A 21,070-nucleotide genomic window follows, 5' to 3' on the forward strand; every position below is an offset into this window, starting at 1 on the left:
TTGAATTCCCCTTGGGAATAATATCATAAACATTTGTCGTATTGAAATAATGTTGAGGGGTAGGATTAAGCATGTCCTCACTCGCGCGCACTTGCATGCTTAACTTTGAGGTTTTTTGTAGATGGGCTTCCATATAATAAGGAATTTCATATTGATATGAGTACTCTATCAATCCTATTAACCCAGATGTTATACTTCCCTTGATGGCGATGACATCCCTAATGGAATAGACTTTCATACAAACAAAACTTAAAGAAATTGTCAGTTCAATTAGTCCATAAATAATTACTAACACCTCTACTTGATGTATATAGATCACGACAACATCGTATAACAGTAACTATAATGATGAACACAATTATAGGCTATCTTGGACAAAGTGAAACCGATATGCAAACATATAGCTAACATACTAGTTGCACACGAATATGTCGAAACAGACTAACATGTAAAGAAATTCTTTTTAAAAACTTTTGTAACTTGCAAACTTTTTCAATGAAAATTTGCATGAATACCAGACATATGTTGTTATGTTCTAAACAATTTTAAGGATTTCATCACCCTACAGTAATTCTGGAAGATATTTGTAATAACAACAAAACCGCCATTTCACAACAACACAACCACATAATCATAATATTGAAGATAAAGGAAAAACTTGGCACTTCATTGAAAAGTAAACAAGGAAACAAAATTTCCACAAAGGCATAGCAAAATGACTGAACCAAATAAAAATAAAGGATACCTATGGGGTGCCTCCCACAAGCATTTTCGTTAATGCCTTTTAATTAGCCAGGCACTGGTATTGTTGAGATATTGATACGTCCATTTTGCATCATGCTTTTATATCGATATTTATTGCATTATGGGCTGTTATTACACATTATGTCACAATACTTATACCTATTCTCTCTTATTTTATAAGGTTTACATAAAGAGGGAGAATGCCGGCAGCTGGGATTCAAGGCTGGAAAAGGAGCAAATATTAGAGACTTATTCTGCACATCTCCAAAAGTCCTGAAACTTCACGGAAGATGTTTTCAGAATATATAAAAAATACCGAGTGCAAGAAGTTCACCAGGGGGCCACACCCTGCCCACGAGGGTGGGGGCGCGCCGTACCCCCCTGGGCGCGCCCCCTACCTCGTGGGCCCCCTGGTGGCCCTCCGATGTCCATCTTCTTCTATATGAAGTCTTTCGATGAGGAAAAAATCATAAGCCATCTTCTCGGACGAAACTCCGCCGCCATGAGGCGGAACCTTGGCGGAACCAATCTAGGGCTCTGGCGGAGCTGTTATGCCGGGGAAACTTCCCTCTGGGAGGGGAAATCATCGCCATCGTCATCACCAACGCTCCTCTCATCGGGAGAGGGCAATCTCCATCAACATCTTCATCAGCACCATCTCCTCTCAAAACCCTAGCTAGTTCATCTCTTGTATCCAATTCTTGTCTCCAAGTCCGGGATTGGTACTAGTAGGTTGCTAGTAGTGTTAATTACTCCTTGTAGTTGATGCTAGTTGGTTTATTTGGTGGAAGATCATATGTTCAGATCCTATATGCATATTAATACCCCTCTGATTATGAACATGAATATGCTTTGTGAGTAGTTATGTTTGTTCCTGAGGACATGGGAGAAGTCCTGCTATTAGTAGTCATGTGAATTTGGTATTCGTTCGATATTTTGATGAGATGTATGTTGTTTCTCCTCTAGTGGTGTTATTGAACGTCGACTACATAACACTTCACCATTATTTGGGCCTAGAGGAAGGCATTGGGAAGTAATAAGTAGATGATAGGTTGCTAGAATGATAGAAGCTTAAACCCTAGTTTATGCGTTGCTTCGTAAGGGACTGATTTGGATCCATATGTTTCATGCTGTGGTTAGGTTTACCTTAATACTTTTGTTGTAGTTGCGGATATGCTTGCAATAGAGGTTAATCATAAGTGGGATGATTGTCCAAGTAAGGACATCACCTGTAACGCCCTCGATGCGGCTATAGCTCCCACGTGTCGAGGCACGACTTAGAGACATAACCACATTGAAAGCAATGTCGCAAGTCAGGCAATCATTACAACATCCCATGTAATATATAATAAAAGGGGGAGATACATAGTTGGCTTACATTCGCCACGTCACATCAAAGTACATAAATAACATCCATCATACAATCACTCATGGCCCGACTACGGCGCCAAAATAGAAGAAAACCCAACAAGCGACATGGCCCCGAATCAAACCCCAACTAGGCACCACTACTGATCATCAGGAAAGGAAACATAATAACGCTGAGAGTCCTCGTCGAACTCCCACTTGAGCTCGTACTCGTCACCTGGAGCGGAATCACCTGGACCTGCATCTGGAGTTATAGTATCTGTGAGCCACAGGGACTCAGCAATCTCGCACCCTCGCGATCAAGACTATTTAAGCTTATAGGATTGGGTAAGGCAAAAATAAGTGGAGCTGCAGCAAGCGACTAGCATATATGGTGGCTAACTTATTCGCAAAAGAGAGCGAGAAGAGGAGGCAAAGCACGAGCGAGAATCTAAAGGAACAACCTGCGCAAGCATTACTCCAACACCGTGTCCACTTCCCAGACTCCGCCGAGAAGAGGCCATCACGGTAACACACTCGGTTGATTCATTTTAATTTAGTCAAGGTTCAAGTTATCTACAACCGGACATTAATAAATTCCCATCTGCCCATAACCGCGGGCACGGCTTTCGAAAGTTCAATCCCTGCAGGAGAGTCCCAACTTAGCCCATGACAAGCTCTCACGGTCAACGAAGGAATAGACCTCCTCCCAAGACGTTCCGATCAGACTCGGTATCTCGGTAACTCAAGACACTTCGACAGGCTAAAACAAGACCAGCAACACCGCCCGAATGTGCCGACAAATCCCGATAGGAGCTGCACATATCTCTTTCTCAAGGCACACTCAGATGAGCAAGACGACAGGTAGGCCAGCCCAGAGTTGCCCCTGGTAGCTCCGGACATCGCTCGGTTGGACCAACACTCAGAGGAGCACTGGCCCGGGGGAGGTAAAATAAGATGACCCTTGAGTCTGCAGAACCCAAGGGAAAGAAAAGGGCTAGGTGGCGAATGGTAAAACCAATGTTGGGCATTGCTGGAAAAGCTTTAATCAAGGCGAACTATCAAGGGGTTCCCATTATAACCCAACCGCGTAAGGAACGCAAAATCCGGGAACATAACACCGATATGACGGAAACTAGGGCGGCAAGAGTGGAACAGAACACTAGGCGAGAGGCCGAGCCTTCCACCCTTTACCAAGTATATAGATGCATTAAGATAACATAGCAATATAATGATATCCCAACAAGTAAATAAAAGATGTTCCAACAAGGAACGGCCTCCAATCTTCACCTGCAACTAGCAACGCTATAAGAGGGGCTGAGCAAGGCGGTAACATGGCCAATCAACGGTTTGCTAGGACAAGGTGGGTTAGAGGTTTGACATGGCAATTGGAAGGCTGACAAGCAAAAGGTAGGCATCGTAGCATTGGCATAGCAAGAGCGAGCAAACTAGCATAGCAAAGATAGTAGCGATTTCGAGGGTATGATCATCTTGCCTGCACAGTTGTCAGAGTTGACTGGATCCTCACAAGCAAACTCAACGGGCTCCTCGGTAGCGAACTCGTCTCCCGGCTCTACCCAAACAAGACAAACAAGCAACAAGGATACAATCAACCACGTGCAAGAACAAGCAATAAGATGAAATGATGATATGCTATGCGGGATGCGATGCGGGATGCAAAATGCAAGATATGACAGGAAATGCATGAACCTGGCCCCAACTTGGAATTCCAAGGGTGCCACTGGAAAGGTGAGATGAAATCGCTTGAAAACGATATAAAGAACGCCGGAATCGGAGTTACGGTTTGAAAATGACAAGCGTTTTAAGAATGACACCGGTCTGCAATTTACAGCAAGTAGGCATCTAAATGCAATGAGATGAACATGCTACAGCCACCAAACATGACAACAAAATACATGGCAGGGATGCACACAAGATGCTTAACAAAATACTAGCACTGAGCTACGGCCAATTCATCCATTATGAGGTTCAAACAAGCATGGCAAAAACGCAAATGCAAAACAGATTCCAGACTTAGTGAAATTAACACTTGTCTGAAATTTCAGATCACGAAGCCCTCTTCGGAGCAGCAAAACAACATGATACATGACCTGATTAAGACAAGTAAGAACATGGCATGGAGCTACTCAACAAGCTTAACAAAAGTCCCAAAGTGACCTGGGGTCAAAAGGGATCACAAAATATACTAACGGGCATACAAACATAGCAAAAACATAATCAGTTTTCAGACTTGGTGAAAACTGAGACATGCTGAAATATAACTCACGAAGGCATGTAAACGAGCTCGATGCACTCACCACGGTGCAAGTCATGGCAAGGCAAGCATACCTCCATTAATAAGGCACAAAATACAAGCTAGACATGGCAAGAAAAATGGCATAGCATGCACGGTTCAACTACAACAACGCTGGCAAAATCGCAAACGAGTTGACGATCTGCCCAGATTCACCATGAAGCAAAAGTAGAGCTCGATTGACTCAAGCTAGGGTGCTCCATAATTGCAAACAAAGACATGGATGGATATAGCATAACATGATTAACAAAACTCCTTTACTGATCATCCTCAAAAGAGGCACGGATCACTAGGAAACAATGTGAACATATGGCATCATGAACTAAATAATCCCAGACTTAGTGAAAACAACTAAGTTTCTGAAAACAGATTTCCCGGGTGCCTCACTTTGCAAGCTTGCACAAGTCACCACACACATCCTAAAAATGCATGGGTTGCACCTCTGTAAAGAAGACAAAATACTTAACAAAACATATGAAGGACTCACAGGCATAGCATGCACACAATAATCATGGCAAAAATGACAAAAGTCTAAGATGAACTAGCAGATCTGACAATTAACTCACGAAGCCTCCTTTTGACAGCATTTTGGGCATCAAGATGAGCTCAAATGAAAATGATGCAATGGAATGAAATGATGTACTCGTCGAGACGAACATTTTGATATACTATATGCCTAAATCGGAGCTACGAATGCAAAGTTACGGGGCCTCGAACAGAGCAACATGGATCTGCAATTCCGAGGACTTGGTGAAAAAAAATATACCCCGCGGGAAACTGGACGGGGTAATCGGGACGAGGAGATCCAGGCGGCGTGGGGATGTTTGGATGGTGGAACTGGTGGATCTGGTCCACCCGACCAGATCGGCTCCGGCCGGAGCTCCGGCGAGGCGAGGCGAGGTCTCCGGCGAGCGGCATCGGCGGCGGCTCGACGGCGCGGGCCGGGCCGGCGTGAGGCGGCGAGGTGGCTGGAGAGGAATGGCGGCGAGGCGGCGAGGTGGCTGCCGGCCTGCGGGCGGCGCGGCGAGCCGGGCAGCCGCGGCGGAATTCGCCGGAGCCGGGGTCTGCGGCGGCGCGGCGAAGGCCGAAGGTCGGCGGCGAGCGGCGCGGGAGGCGCGCCCGGTCGGTGCGGCGGCGGGAGGAGTCGGGCCGGGAGGGCCCCGCCTGGGCCCCGGCGGGCCGGCGTGCGGGCAGACGCGGCGAAGCGGTCCCGGGCCACGTGGCAGCGAGTGGTAGGCTGAGGCGGCGGCGGCGATTTTGTCCGGCCGGGTCGGACACGTCCGGCCGACGCGAGGGATTTTTAGGGTTTTCGGGGAGAGGGAGAGATCCGAAAATGGAGGGGTGTATATATAGGCATAGAGGGAGCTAGGAGAGTCCAAATGAGGTGCGGTTTTCGGCCACGCGATCATGATCGAACGCTCTAGGACATGGAGCAGAGTTTGGTGGGTTTTGGGCCAAATTGGAGGGGTGTTGGGCTGCAACACACACGAGGCCTTTTCGGTCCCTCGGTTAACCGTTGGAGTATCAAACGAAGTCCAAATGATACGAAACTTGACAGGCGGTCTACCGGTAGTAAACCAAGGCCGCTTGGCAAGTCTCGGTCCAATCCGAAAATGTTTAATCCCCACACACGAAAGAAAGCTAGAAATGACCACCGGAGGAGAACGAAGCGCCGGAATGCAAAACGGACAACGGGGAAAATGCTCGAATGCATGAGACGAACACGTATGCAAAAGCAATGCACATGATGACATGATATGAGATGCATGAAAATGAAAACAACACACGGAGACAAAGACCCGAACCCGAGAAATAAATATAACTTAACGCTGGAAACGGCAAGAGTTGGAGTACAAATAGGGAAAGTTACATCCGGGGTGTTACAGCACCCAAGCACCGGTCCACCCACATACCAAATTATCAAAGTACCGAACGCGAATCATATGAACGTGATGAAAACTAGCTTGACGATAATCCCATGTGTCCTTGGGAGCTCTTTTCTCTATATAAGAGTTTGTCCAGGCTTGACCTTTGCTACAAAAAGGATTGGGCCACCTTGCTGCACTTTATTTACTTTTGTTACTTGTTGCTCGTTACAAATTATCCTATCACAAAACTATCTATTACCACTTATTTCAGTATTTGCAGAGAATACCTTACTAGAAACCACTTATCATTTCCTTCTGCTCCTCGTTGGGTTCGACACTCTTACTTATCGAAAGGACTACGATAGATCCCCTATACTTGTGGGTCATCAGATATCTATAACCATGAATCCCCCTCTCATAAATTTTCATTAGCATCATGATCAAATTATATAATATACCTATCACACAAACATTATTTTCATGATCCACGTTCATAAAATTAGTATTACTCTACACCTAAGTAAATTCCTTCTCATTACATGATAAGATTCACAAACATGATTATCATTATTCTTTATAGCATAAGTATCATCATAATAATCATCCAAAAGTTTGTAATCATCATAGTTATATGTAACACCTAGTGTGATCAATGGTACCTGAAGTACTCTTCCAACCCCATATTTTAGACACGGCCTCGCTCTGGCTCCACATTATATTAACATGAAGCCCAGAAAACAACAATATCATGTTTATAGCACTCGGGGTAAAAGGTACATGCGCCTAACCCAGAAGGAGCGAGAACAGACATAAAAAAAAAGCTTTAGAGCAAAAAGCAAGATAAATGCAAACAACATCGTAGAACAGTAATTTCAGCCTTTATAGCTCCTCTCTCTCTCTCTGCTGATAGCAAAATATGTGTTTCATCACAAATAATCATCATATATTGCAATGTTGATACAATAATGTTATAAAGACAACACAACTTTTGAGCCTAATAATAGAGTTCACTAAACCATTTTTTTGCTCAAACTTGTGCCTTTTACAAAATCTGCCATTAATAAATTCCTTTCAAGGTCTATCCTCTCCACAATAATCAATATACTACTCATAAGAGAACATTATATTTTTTGTAATCTCCAATATTTTACAAGAAAATTAAACTGCAATTTTGTTTTCTTTTCTTTTACAAGTAAAGGTAGTGAACAAGAAACTAAAAGCTAAAATTGCAAAATCTAAGAAGATACCCTCAATCGCTCACCTACCCGACCATGACGTTGAAAAAGAGATTGATGTATATATAATAAGTATTTTTTTTTGCAAACACTTGTTGGGCCTTCAAGCACAGAGGATTGCAGGACACGAACATTTTTTCCTCAATTGGTTGACCTAAGATTTATCAATCCGCAGGAGGTGTACGATCAATATATTCCCCTCTAGCAACCCCGTGATAAGATACAATAAGTACCTTTCGCCCCGACATAGAATACAATTGTCAATTGTATATATTCAATAGTTCGATGAAGAGATTTGATAATTTGGATGATGGGAATATTGTTGTTTGTAAATAAATATAAATAGCAAGGTAACAAGATGTAGAAGTGACTGAAACGAGGTTGTAGGGGCTGGAAATAGGTCTGAGGTTCATACATTCACTACTGTCAACTCTCAACATTAATAACTTCATTGAAATACATGATATAACCTCACTAGGTACGGTAAAAGCATAACCATCTTCTAGATGTGGTAATCACACCTCAAAGTTCTCTTTTTAATCTTAATATATTGAGCACCCCATTACCACCTCAGGCGTCTCCGAAAATAATATTATATGTACATCACATGATCTCGTAAACGCCCAAAGTTCAATATAACATGATCAAGATTCAATCTATAAAGAAGCTCATCACCAGAAAGGAAGAGTACATCATATAATTCAACTCATCATCAATGCTCAATATCACAATCATGGATGCAACTCATATTGTTAGGAAAGAGATATAGATGACACATAGCTACTGCTTAAAAACCCTAGCCTTGAGGGGGGAATACTCCCACATCATCATGGGGGAAGCAAGGGGTGATGAAGAGGTCGAATACAAAGACTCCCCTCCGATAGAGTGCCAGAACACGGCCAAAAGAAGATTACCTCGGAATGCGAAGGTGCGGTGTCAAAAAAATTCTGTAAAAATACGACGAGGGTTCTGGTGGTTATATAGGTGGACAGGGGGGCCACCTTGTCCTAAGCCGAGGTCTCGTGGCCTCTTCTTGACATAAAAACAACCCCTGCATTTTTTCTAATAAAATTCTGTAATCCATTTTTTTCCAGAAATAAAAAACATTGAAAAAATAGAAACTGGTATCGAGCTCCAAATTAATAGGTTAGTTTTAACAAACTTTAATAACTTTGCTTAAACTATGAAAATATGGAATGAACAATAAAAATTTATAGGTATGTAGGAGACGTATTAGTAGCGTGTCTCAGAGCAACGATGACACATAAAACATAATTATATGTATGTGTAAGGAGAAATCAAACACTTATGACAAAGCCTAGCATATGTGGGAATTATGTTATATAAGTACTATGTCCATAAATCCACTAGACCGACCATGATCGCATCTAGTGACTAATGCCCCACTTAAGTGACCGACTACCATCGCAAGAACAAGCATTAAGTAATGGCAAATTTTAACATGCTCCCTCTTACCCATTTTATTTTTACATGTGATGTAAGAAGGTAAGAGTTAAATCGACCACTAATTGATGATATCAACGACTCAGATCTATTATATACTCTTACCTCCCATGTGAAAAGAGGGGGTAAGAAGGAGCATGTTAAAACTGCTCATAAGTAATGAAACATAATAGGCTTGCAAGGCCTACAAGGACAGGTGCAAGCCGACAAAGGGGCATCTTTGTCCATTTCCCGCACAAGCCACGAAGATTAAGAATCTGAGCACTTGCACAGTGAGCTCTGATGGCGGCAACAGTCTGTAGTGGCCATAAGGATGGCACAATGCTGTAACATGTGAGGGATTTCTTACAACTTTGTGTTTTCCTCACATGTTCGCCTCTTCCAAAAGCTACGACAATGCTCATCGTCGGCGTGCCTAGCGGCGCTGCTGCCCAACTTAGTTGTGGAGGCTGTATCAACCGGTGTTTACGGCTGGCGTGAGCGCTCCTGAGTCCCAAAGACTTGTGCTAGACCTTGTTTTTGCCGATGTGGTTCTAGAAGGATCCGTTGGTCATTGATCTAGTTCTGCATCTGACCCTTTGTGTTGTCGTAGTTTGTCCATGATAGGGACACGGGCACTCCGTGATCCATATGTGTTTGGCTCGGTGGTGGTGGTTGCGATGTGACTCCTCTCCCTGCGGTGGTTGGCCTATGCTCCTGCTGCTACAACAGGCTTCGGGGGTTGATGATGATGGTGAAACCTACGGGTTTCGTCCCCTCTGAAAGGATCGATATAGTTGACTAGAGGGGGGTGAATAGGCAACTAACAATTTTTAGCTTTTCTTTACCAAATTAAACTTTGCATCAAAGTAGGTTGTCTAGATATGCAACTAGGTCGTCTCAAAAAAAATAGATATGCAACTAGGTGAGCAACCTATATGATGCAACACACACAAGCACACAAGCAAGCAAGGAAAGTAACACAAGTAAGCTTGCAAAAGTAAAGGGACGAGATGACCAAAAGTGGAGCCGGTGAAGACGAGGATGTGTTACCGAAGTTCCTTCCTTTTGAAGGGAAGTACGTCTCAGTTGGAGCGGTGTGGAGGCACAATGCTCCCCAAAAAGCCACTAGGGCCACCGTATTCTCCTCACGCCCTCACACAATGCGAGATGTCGTGATTCCACTATTGGTGCCCTTGAAGGCGGCGACCGAACCTTTACAAACAAGGTTGGGGCTCTCTCCACAACTTAATTGGAGGCTCCCAACGAAACCACGAAGCTTCACCACAATGGAATATGGCTCCGAGGTGACCTCAACCGTCTAGGGTGCTCAAACACCCAAGAGTAACAAAATCCACACAAGAAAGTACTCCCTCCGTTCGGAATTACTTGTCTCGGATATGGATGTATCTAGAACTAAAATACGTCTATATACATCCATTTCTGCGACAAGTAATTCCGAACGGAGGGAGTATGGGGGAAGCAAATATCCTTTGGTGGAAGTGTAGATCTAGGTCTCCTCCTTCAATCTCTAGCAAGTCAACAAGTTTGAGTGGCTAGAGAGAGAGATCGGGCAAGAGAGCTTGAGGTGCATTAATGGTGGAGTGAGAGAGGTCAAAGGTGAGAGTGGTAGGTGGGAGGAGTACCCTTATATAGCAACCCTAAATTCCAGCCGTTACTGTGTTTTTTGCACTGCAACGGTACAACCGGTCCTTGTCCCGGTACAACCGGAACTCACGGTGTATCTGCAGAACCCTACCAGGCGGTAGTACCGGTTAAGAAAATAACCGGACTAACCGCCTAGCCACCGCACAACTACCGCATCAAAACAGAAGCTTGACCGGTACTTGGGCGGTGCATGGCCGGAACAACCGCATGGCCTTGAGCTCTTGGGCGGCTAAGTTCTGAGCGGAAGAGCCGCTCAGACCACCGGTGGTACCGGTCATCGAGAAACGATCGGACCAACCGGGCCACTACCGTCCGAGAACCGCATCAAAACAGAGCCTTGAGCGGTACTTGGGCGGTGCATGGCCGGAACCACCGCCCTAGCTTTTGTAGAGCATGGTGGCGGTACCACCGCCCGGAAGCAGCTGTACAACTGCTCGATCAAAGCTGGTGAGTGTCAAGACCCAGCGGTACAACCGCTCCAGAGAGCGGTACAACCGTTGGGAGGTAACAGTGAGCAGAAGAAGATAAGGGAAACTCTCTCTCTCACACCTGAGAAAGACAAAGGAGGGGTGAGGAAGGTGTACGTGAATGGATTCCCCCAGTTCTTTCCAATGAGGATTCCCTCTTGATAGTACGGGTTCCCTACGACCAAAGAGATAAAAAGCATAGAGGACTCCGTCTTCGATCTTTTCCTACGAGAGAGAATAGCTTTTCGATGTAGGCCTAAGCATCGAGAACCTGAAACATTTAGCACAAGATTAGACCAACAAAGGGTTGTCATCATCATCCAAAACATAAAGTAGGGAAATGCCCTTTCACCCTCTTTGGGGCATTGTCTTGACCCTGACACTCGTTCCTTTCCTCGTGCGATGGAGGAAACCATATGTTAGACTCTCTGGTTGGCAGCGGTGCTACAAATTTGTCCCCTCCCTGGAGGTGTCACCTAAGATGCTCGTGGAGTCCTCATGGTGGCTGATGTAGTTAGGGTTGGTCGCGTCTCAGGGTGTGGCCGTCTAGGCACAATGTACTCCATTGCCGACGATTCCTTGATAACTTCTTCTTCAGCTCCGACCAGACCCTGTCATCCACTCGCGAACTCTTCCTAGGTGAGTGGAATGAGCGGTGTGTTGACCCAGACTACTCTAGAGACCTCGTGCTATAGAGGTCTCCGACATCGATTGTGACACGTCTTGATTGCCGTGTGTCTTGCCTCCTTGAGGTTGGACAAGTCGAGGCGTTGAGATGCGGTTAAAAGAATAGTGGTGTGATGGTCAAAAGGTGTCGTGTCTGCTGAAGAATGATACTCCCTCTGTATGGAATATAAGTCGGACATGAGATTTTAGGTCATCAATTTAACTAGCAAAAAATGTGTCATATACCACACACACAAAATAGCTCTCGTCCATATTAGTTGTCGCTCAAAGGGATGTAGTATCTAGCTTTGAAATACGCATAGATGCATCTGTTTCAGCGACAACTAATATGGTTTTCAGATTTTAATCCACGATGAATCCAAAGTTTTTTTATGACATGTAACACATATTTTGATAGTCAAATGGAATAGAGGTGCTCACAGGGGTAGGGCGTGCATATGTGCGTTCATAGAGATAAGTGTATGTAACGCCCTCGATGCGGCTATAGCTCCCATGTGTCGAGGCACGACTTAGAGACATAACTGCATTGAAAGCAATGTCGCAAGTTAGGCAATCTTCACAACATCCCATGTAATATAGATAATAAAAGGGGAGATACATAGTTGGCTTACACTCGCCACATCAATCAAAGTACATAAATAGCATTACAACATTCAAACACTCATGGCCCGACTACGGTGCCAAAATAAAAGATAAACCCAACATGCGACACGGTCCCGATCACCCCAACTGGGCACCACTACTGATCATCAGGGAAAGACATGTAGTATCGTCATGAGTCCTTGTCGAACTCCCACTTGAGTTCAAGCGCGTCATCTGGAACGGAATCATCAGGCCCTGCATCTGGTTTGGAAGTAATCTGTGAGCCACGGGGACTCAGCAATCTCACACCCTCGCGATCAAGACTATTTAAGCTCATAGGTAAGGCAAGGTAAATATATGTGGAGCTGCAGCAAGCGACTAGCATATATGGTGGCTAACCTATTCGCAAAAGAGAGCGAGAAGAGAAGGCAAAGCGCGAACGGATAACTAGAGGACATCCTGCGGCAAGCATTACTCCAACACCGTGTTCACTTCCCGGACTCCGCCGAGAAGAGACCATCACGATAACTCACACAGTTGATTCATTTTAATTAAGTTAAGGTTCAAGTTATCTACAACCGGACATTATCAAATTCCCATATGCCCTTAACCGCGGGCACGACTTTCGAAAGTTCAAAACCCTGCAGGGGAGTCCCAACTTAGCCCATGACAAGCTCTCACGGTCAACGAAGGAATAGACCTCCTCCCGAGACGTTCCGATCAGACTCGGTATCTCGGTTCTTCAAGACACTTCGACAGGTTAAAACAAATCCAGCAACACCGCCCGAATGTGTCGACAAATCCCGATAGGAGCTGCACATATCTCGTTCTCAGGGCACACTCAGATTGTCTTAGGTACGGGTAGGCCAGCCCAGAGTTGCCCCTGGTGGCCACCGGCAGCTGACAGGTGGACCAACACTCAGAGGAGCATTGCCCCGGGGGGGGTTAAATAAGATGACCCTCGGGCTCCGGAAACCCAGGGGAAAAAGAGGCTAGGTGGCAAATGGTAAAACCAAGGTTGGGCATTGCTGGAAAAGTTTTAATCAAGGCGAACTATCAAGAGATTCCCATTATCACCCAACCGCGTAAGGAACGCAAAATCCGAGAACATAACACCGATATGACGGAAACTAGGGCGGCAAGAGTGGAACAAAACACTAGGCGAGAGGCCGAGCCTTCCACCCTTTACCAAGTATATAGATGCATTAAGATAACATGGCAATATAATGATATCCCAACAAGTAAATAATGTTCCAACAAGGAACGGTCTCCAATCTTCACCTGCAACTAGCAACGCTATAAGAGGGGCTGAGCAAAGCGGTAACATAGCCAATCAACGGTTTGCTAGGACATGGTGGGTTAGAGGTTTGACATGGCAATTTGGGAGGCATGATAAGCAAGTGGTAGGCATCGCAGCATATGCATAGCAAAAGAGCGAGCATCTAGCAAAGCAAAGATAGTAGTGATTTCGAGGGTATGATCATCTTGCCTGCAACGTTGTCAGAGTTGACTGAATCCTCGAAAGCAAACTCAACGGGCTCCTCGTTAGCCAACTCGTCTCCCGGCTCTACCCAAACAAGAAAAACAAGCAACAAGGACACAATCAACCACGTGCAAACTCAAACAACATGATGCAAAGATGGTATGCTATGCGGGATGCAAAATGGAATGCATATGCAAGATTTGACAAGGAAAGCATGAACCTGGCTCCAACATGGAAATCCAAGTGTGCCACTGGAAAGATGAGATGAAAACGCTTGAATACGATATAAAAAACGCCGGAATCGGAGTTACGGTTTGGAAATGGCAAGAAATTCAAATATGACCACGTTCTGCGATTTACAGCAAGTAGCCATCTAAATGCAACAAGATAAACATACTACAACACTCAAACATGGCATCAAAATACATGGCAGGGATACATTCATGATGCTTAACAAAAGACTAGCACTGAGCTACGTCCAATTCATCCATTAACAGGTTCAAACAAGCATGGCAAAAATGCATTTGGTAAACAGATTTCAGACTTAGTGAAATTAACACTTGTCTGAAATTTTAGATTAGATAGCACTCTTTGGAGCAAGAAAACTATACGCTACAGGACCTGAACATGGCAAAGTAAAGTATGGCATGGAGCTACTGAAAGAGCTTAACAAAAGTCCCTTAGTGACCTTGAGTCAAAAGGGATCAGAAAATACATTTGCAAGCATGTGAACATGGCAAAAACATAATCAGATCACAGACTTCGTGAAAACTGGAGCATGCTGAAGCAGATATCAAGTGGGCATGTTTACGAGCTCGATGCACTCACTACAGAGCAAGTCATGACAATCTAAGCATACACCCATCAAGAATACACAAAATACAAGCTAGACATGGCAAGAACAATAACATAGCATGCACGGATCAACTACAACATCCTCGGCAAAATCGCTAACAAGTAGACAATCTGCCCATATTCACGAAATGGCAAAAATAGAGCTCGATTGACTCAAGCTAGGGTGCTCCATAATTGCAAACAAGGACATGGATGGATAGAGAACTACAAGATTAACAAAACATCCTTACTGATCATACTCAAAAGAGGCACGGATCACTAGGAAACAACATGAACATATGGCATAATGAGATAAACAGATCAAGGACTTAGTGGAAATGCTAAGTCCCTGAAATCAGCATTAATGAATGCACCACTTTGCAAGCTTGTGCTAGTCACCACACACATCACAAAAATACATGGGTTGCACCTCTGGATAGATGGCAAAACATATAACAAAACTCATGAAGAGCTCAGGGACATATCATGCACCCAATAATCATGGCAAAAATGACAAATATCTAATTGGAGCAGCAGATCTGACAATTATCTCAAATAGCCTTCTTCTAACAGCATTTCGGGCATCAAGATGAACTCAAATGAAAATGATGCAATGAGATGAAATGATGTGCTCTCTGAGACGAACATTTTGATATGCTATATGCCCAAAACGGAGCTACGGATGCGGAGTTACGATGCAATGAACATAGCAAAAAAAATTAAGGGGAGAATGGAAAAGTCAACTGACGTTTGAATCCGGATCTAGGGTTCTTCGTCGGTTACTGTAGCACGGGGTCGGCGCGGCGGCGGATCCCACCGGAGAGAGCTCGCCGGCGGCTCGGGGAAGCGGGGGCCGGCCGGATCTCGCCGGATCCGGGGCCGGGGCGGCGCTAAGGCGAGGCGGCGGTGGGGCTTCGGCCGGCGCGGGCGGCGCGGCGGCGGTGGGGCTCCGGCCGGCGCGGGCGGCGCGGCTGAGGAGCTCCGGCGGCAGCCGGAAATGGCGATGGCGGCGGGAGCTGCTGGCCGGCGAGGCGGCTCGGTCGCCGGAGCCGAGGAAGAGGCGGCGAGGCGGAGGAAGGCGACGGGAGGAGCCGGGCCTCGGGGGCCCGCTGCGGGCCGCGGCGGGCCGGCGGCGGAAGCGGCGATGTGGGGCGGTTCCCGCCACGTGGCAGCGCAGGATTGGCGGCGGCGGATCGGGCGGACGTGTCTGGCCGGACCGGACGTGTCCGGCGCGGCGCGAGGGGTGGATCTAGGGTTAGGGATGGAGGGGATCCGGGATTTTCGAGGAGGGGTCTTTATATAGGCATTGAGGGAGCTAGGAGAGTCCAAATGAGGTGCGGTTTTCGGCCACGCGATCGTGATCGAACGCTCTAGATGATGGAGATGGTTTTGGTGGGTTTTGAGCCAAAATGGAGGGGTATTGGGCTGCAACACACATGAGGCCTTTTTGGTCCCTCAGTTAACCGTTGGAGTATCAAACGAAGTCCAAATGATACGAAACTTGACAGACGGTCTACCGGTAGTAAATCAAGGCCGCTTGGCAAGTCTCGGTCCAATCCGGAAATGTTTAATCCCCACACATGAAAGAAAGGTAGAAATGACCACTGGAGAAGAACGAAGCGCTGGAATGCAAAACGGACAACGGGGAAAATGCTCGAAAGCATGAGATGAACACGTATGCCAATGCAATGCACATGATGACATGATATGAGATGCATGACAATGATAACAACACACGAAGACAAAAACCCGAACCCAAAAAAATAAAATAACTTAACGCCGGAAACGGCAAGAGTTGGATAACATATTGAGAAAATCATATCCGGAGTGTTACAGTGTATGTGCGTATATATGAACGTTTGTGTCAGTACTTACATTGTATATTCCTTTTCTTTTTTTCTTTTTTTGGCAGAAACAACATTTTCTTTTTTCTTTTTTTTTGAGCACCACCTTTTCTTTTCATGGTGTATATCTTCTATATCTAAATAGCTAGCCTTGACTAACCTATTTCTCTCAACATGCAAGCATGACACCTCATCAAGCAATATGCATTAGAAAAGACCCACTTCAACATTCAATGAGTCATAGGAAAAGATTCACTTCAACATGCAAACATGTATGATATATTTAATAAATATTTTACAAAATACAATAATCAATCACAAATAACAATATGTATTTTTAGTTTTAGCTCATATATTATTTATCCAAATATTCTTATTTCCATAAAATTATTAATATTTTAGAAATATATTGTAAAATATTTCCGTAACAACACAACGTTCGAGGCATCGTCTAGTTCCTTAGAAAAACATTGACAACCAGGTGAGCCACCGTGCTCGCGCGCGTATGCACCGTGCACCTACCGCAGGGCAGCTGGCAGCCTGGCACGCACCCAATACGACCCGAAACAAAATGTTCGTGCGGTCGTGCTCCCTTTCTTCTTGGTCGGCGGCGGGAGCAGCAGCAGTAGCCGCGCGCGCCCCCGCGAATCCTCCTCCTCTCCCCTCCTCCCCGGCCACGCCGCCGCCCAAGCCCGGGTCCAGGTCCATGGCCTCCTCCGGCGCCGGAGCCGGAGCCGGTCGCGTCCGCCTCGCGGTCGTCGGCGATGTGGTACTCTCCCTCCCTCCCCCCTCTTATTAAAAGTTAAATAAAACCGTTTAACCCTCTATTTCCTCGCGGGCGTGGTTCGGGTCGTGGAAACTGGCATGGATAGTTCTGGCGTGGCGTTGTGGTTCTTCATGGGGTTCGTACGCGTAGTGGGTTCTGAGCAGGGCGGAGGTGGGGATTGTGCACCGAAGTCTCTGCTCCTTGACCTGGTTAATTCAGTTAGGCTCCGATTTGGGGGCAACAAGGGGGATTCAGGTTCAACGATATCTATTTTTGTTTGCGAATTGCGAGTGGTGTGCATCTAAGGTGCATTTGATCTTAGTTTAGATGGGTCATATAGGACGATGAGTTGCTTCATTCAGGATTCTGGCGTCTATATGAACCAAGAGTGGATGTGCTTTACACAAGGAGTTGCTAGCCCTTATTTCTCTGAAAGGGGAGGAACTGTTAACTTTCACCTTCTTAAGTTTGGCTACACTAAACCATCAAAGTATAGAAAATAGATATATTGTTATCATGTATCCCCTGAAATCCACGTAACAAGAATAGGGTATTAATTGGATGTTATGCATTGGACATTGCAGCACGATGATTGGATCCTTGATGAAGATACAAAGGCACTCCATTTTCTTCAGGTATTGCACATTTATATGGATCCAGTCTGTTGTATTTGGATATCTCATCATGTCTATTTCATTGTTGTAACTTCTCCCTTGTTCTACAATGCACGTGTCCTGTCTGTTTGTAATGCGCTGGCCTCCAGCCATTCATTCTTAATCATGTTACATGTGTTCCATTTACAATATGGGCATTGCACTTTGAAAGAAAAATTCATACTACACATAATTCTCAGTCCAGATTTTGTTGTTGTCAGAAGCTCTAACTTTTTATATTTGAAATGCAGCCAGATCTGGTGCTTTTCACAGGTATTCTTCCTTGCTATTTCTGCATTATGATTTGCTAATTTCATTTTCGTTGTTGAAGTGCATGCAATGTGCTTATTGTTTGTCATCTCCTGTTTGTTCTCCTCTATTTGTGGCAGGTGATTATGGCAACGAGAATGTTCAACTTGTCAAAAGCATTTCAGATCTTCAGTTTCCGAAGGCGGCAATTCTTGGTAATCATGATTGCTGGCGCACACATCAATTTTCAGAGAAGTATGAGTCATATTTTCATTTAGTAAGTTGAAAATTTAATTAACTGCAGTACTGCACTTAGCTATTCTAAAATCCTTGTGTACTTGATTGGTACCCAGGAAGGTAGATCGTGTCCGTCTTCAGCTTGAAAGGTAAGATCCTTTAATATGCTATGAGCTGCATTTGCTGCTAGGACATTTCGTTAGGTGTTTCCCTTTTTATTTAAAAGCAAAGAACTAAGTTGGCATGATACTTAAATTTAAGAGGGATTGAATCAAGTAAACTGTGATTAGGGACCGCTAAAGAGATAAAGGTTAACTAATTCTCAGCCTAATTTGGCTTTTGTAGTTCGCAGTGCTAGAAGTGCAGGATGAGTCTGGTTTATTAGCTGTCTTAAGCAGACTATGATACCCTTTGTGCAGGAAATGCGGCCACTGATATTTTTTTTTTCTTGTGAATATCAGCCTTGGTCAGCAGCATGTTGGATATCAATGTTTGGATTTTCCAACAATAAAGCTGAGTGTTGTTGGTGGGCGACCATTTTCTTGTGGGGGTGACAGGTTATTTAGACCAAAGCTTCTGTCACAACGGTTGGTAAGAGATGTACTAACCAATAGATATCTAGGTTTCTCAACTGTTCTGTTAGGTATATCCTTGTCATGAATTTGTTTCTAAAATCTTGTCCTTCACTTCTGCTATTTCTGAATTATGTTTTTAAAGCTGTCATGTGAGCTTGTGTAGTAATGGCTTGGTAATACAATGACCAGAGTGGCAGATATCATATTTATTTCCTTCTCATGTCAAGTATTAATGAATTATTTATCCAAAAGGTATTGCTGTATTTGCTAGTAGATAAACATCTGGATGTCACCCTCCTGCATGATTCGGAAAAATAAATCCCGATGTCAAGCTTAAAGGTTTCATAGTTTATTCGCGATTATCCTAATTGTATCACGAGGCTGGTTTGTTATCCTGTGCTTGGCTACTTGTGTTAGGCAGTAAAAATATTAGTGCACGCATGTTGGTGCGCTTATAAGGATCTAAGGCCTAAGGGTAATATGTTGTATATTTCAAAATCTGAAATCATCATAAGAAGACGAGGACACCAGACCAGATGTGTAGAGTAATTGGTTCCTTACTGTTTTGGTTATGGAACTAACTTATTAGTCTGCACTCTGCATTCACTGACCGCTAGGATTAATACAGCCCAGCCTCCAAAAGTTTCACTAGAACTATTTTCACCTCTTTGCTGTTTGCCCATTTTGTTGACACTCTATAGATGGTAAGATTAACACATGATGATACACCTACGAGATGTGGTAGTTAACTTTCTCTCCCCCTGGGGAGATGTGGTAGCTAATTGACTGCCATTTGGCCATTCCTACAGCTTCTTAGTCTGCCTTATATGGGAAGTGCATCACAGGCCATTCTTGCTTTTGTCCTCTCCCTTCTGTGAAGAACTTCTGTTGTTGTTCATAAGCCATAACTGTAACTTATAATTCATCGCTCGTTGGTTGGCTGCAACCATTCATGTAGGTATGGTGTCGATGATATGGCAGGAAGTGCGAGGAAGATATACGATGCTGCTACGGCTGCACCAGAGGAGCATTCTGTGATACTACTTGCACATAATGGACCAACAGGTCTCTGAACATTCGAATAATCTAGTTGTATAGACTTCTCATTTCCTAAAAGCTTACCTTTCATCATGCCTACACGCAGGTCTAGGTTCAAGGATCGATGATATCTGCGGGCGGGATTGGGTAGCTGGCGGTGGCGATCATGGCGATCCAGGTCCGGTATTCATGACGATACTCCCCATTTAGCTAACCTTTTCTGAAACGGCTGCTTCATATGGCAACTCCTGCAGATCTGGAACAAGCGATATCCGACCTGCAAAGGGAGACCAGGGTTTCGATCCCGCTGGTCGTGTTTGGGCACATGCACAAGAGCCTAGCCTACGGGGTAGGACTCCGAAAGATGATCGCCTTCGGAGCCAACAACCAGACCATATATCTGAACGGAGCGGTCGTGCCTAGGGTGAAGCCTGCAGAAGCAATGAGCCCCTCCATGATCTCCACCGGCGAAAGAGATGAGCTCCAAGAATCGGGATCCGTGGGGCCCACCTCACGTGCGTTCACCACTGTCGACCTCTTCGACGGCACCGTCGAGAAGATCTCTGAGGTCTGGGTTCTGGTGAGCGGGGCCCAGGCTGAGCTCGAGGAGGAGACTGTCCTGTACAAGCGTCCTCGTGAGCATATGTGACGTCTAGGCTGGTATGAATAATGCTGTATGTAAGTGTGCTGTGGCGATGCTGGAGCTGTTAAGGAGTGCGAGTTGCTGTGAATGGACGAGAGTGCGTGACACTGGGATTGGGGCAGTGAGGAAGTCAGTATTCCCGGAGGCCTTCAACGAGAGATACTTGGGCCTTCCTACAACAGTGGGTCGTATTACTAGTGGCACGTTCGACCACACCTGTGATACTGCTAGCTTGTGCTGGCCAGGAAATTTTTCTGAAATTGGCCATTCAGGCAATTCCGCTGTACCCTATGAGTACGTCCCTGTTAACAAAAGAGGTTTGTAAGAGTCTTAACTTCCCATGGCGAAATATTTTTGGAGCAGCTCACTTGACAAGAAATCAGTGCACTGGGT

At 45.1% G+C, this 21,070-nt stretch overlaps 1 protein-coding gene across 1 annotated transcript; it reads left to right on the plus strand.

Annotated features, from left to right (window-relative positions):
- Positions 1 to 17,005: 17,005 nt before the first annotated feature.
- LOC125528925 (Calcineurin-like metallo-phosphoesterase superfamily protein) lies at positions 17,006 to 21,006 on the plus strand. The gene is made up of 9 exons (XM_048693339.2): positions 17,006 to 17,285; positions 17,867 to 17,917; positions 18,187 to 18,208; positions 18,325 to 18,439; positions 18,538 to 18,570; positions 18,883 to 19,008; positions 19,955 to 20,061; positions 20,141 to 20,212; positions 20,289 to 21,006. The coding sequence occupies exons 1-9, from the start codon at positions 17,022 to 17,024 to the stop codon at positions 20,681 to 20,683; spliced, it is 1,185 nt and encodes a 394-aa protein (XP_048549296.2). The 5' UTR covers positions 17,006 to 17,021; the 3' UTR covers positions 20,684 to 21,006.
- Positions 21,007 to 21,070: the final 64 nt, after the last annotated feature.

The sequence above is a fragment of the Triticum urartu genome, chromosome 7A (genome assembly GCF_056163025.1).
Source record: "Triticum urartu cultivar PI428250 chromosome 7A, HENAU_Tu73, whole genome shotgun sequence".
Taxonomy (NCBI): Eukaryota; Viridiplantae; Streptophyta; class Magnoliopsida; order Poales; family Poaceae; genus Triticum; species Triticum urartu.

What these genes read in the sequence shown, in the direction of transcription:
- LOC125528925 (XM_048693339.2), top strand. Translation starts at nt 17,022, where the DNA reads ATGCACCGTGCACCTACCGCAGGGCAGCTGGCAGCCTGGCACGCACCC. An exon ending in TCGCGGTCGTCGGCGATGTG is followed by an intron (nt 17,286 to 17,866) that starts GTACTCTCCCTC and finishes TGGACATTGCAG; the next exon opens with CACGATGATTGGATCCTTGA. An exon ending in AGATCTGGTGCTTTTCACAG is followed by an intron (nt 18,209 to 18,324) that starts GTATTCTTCCTT and finishes TATTTGTGGCAG; the next exon opens with GTGATTATGGCAACGAGAAT.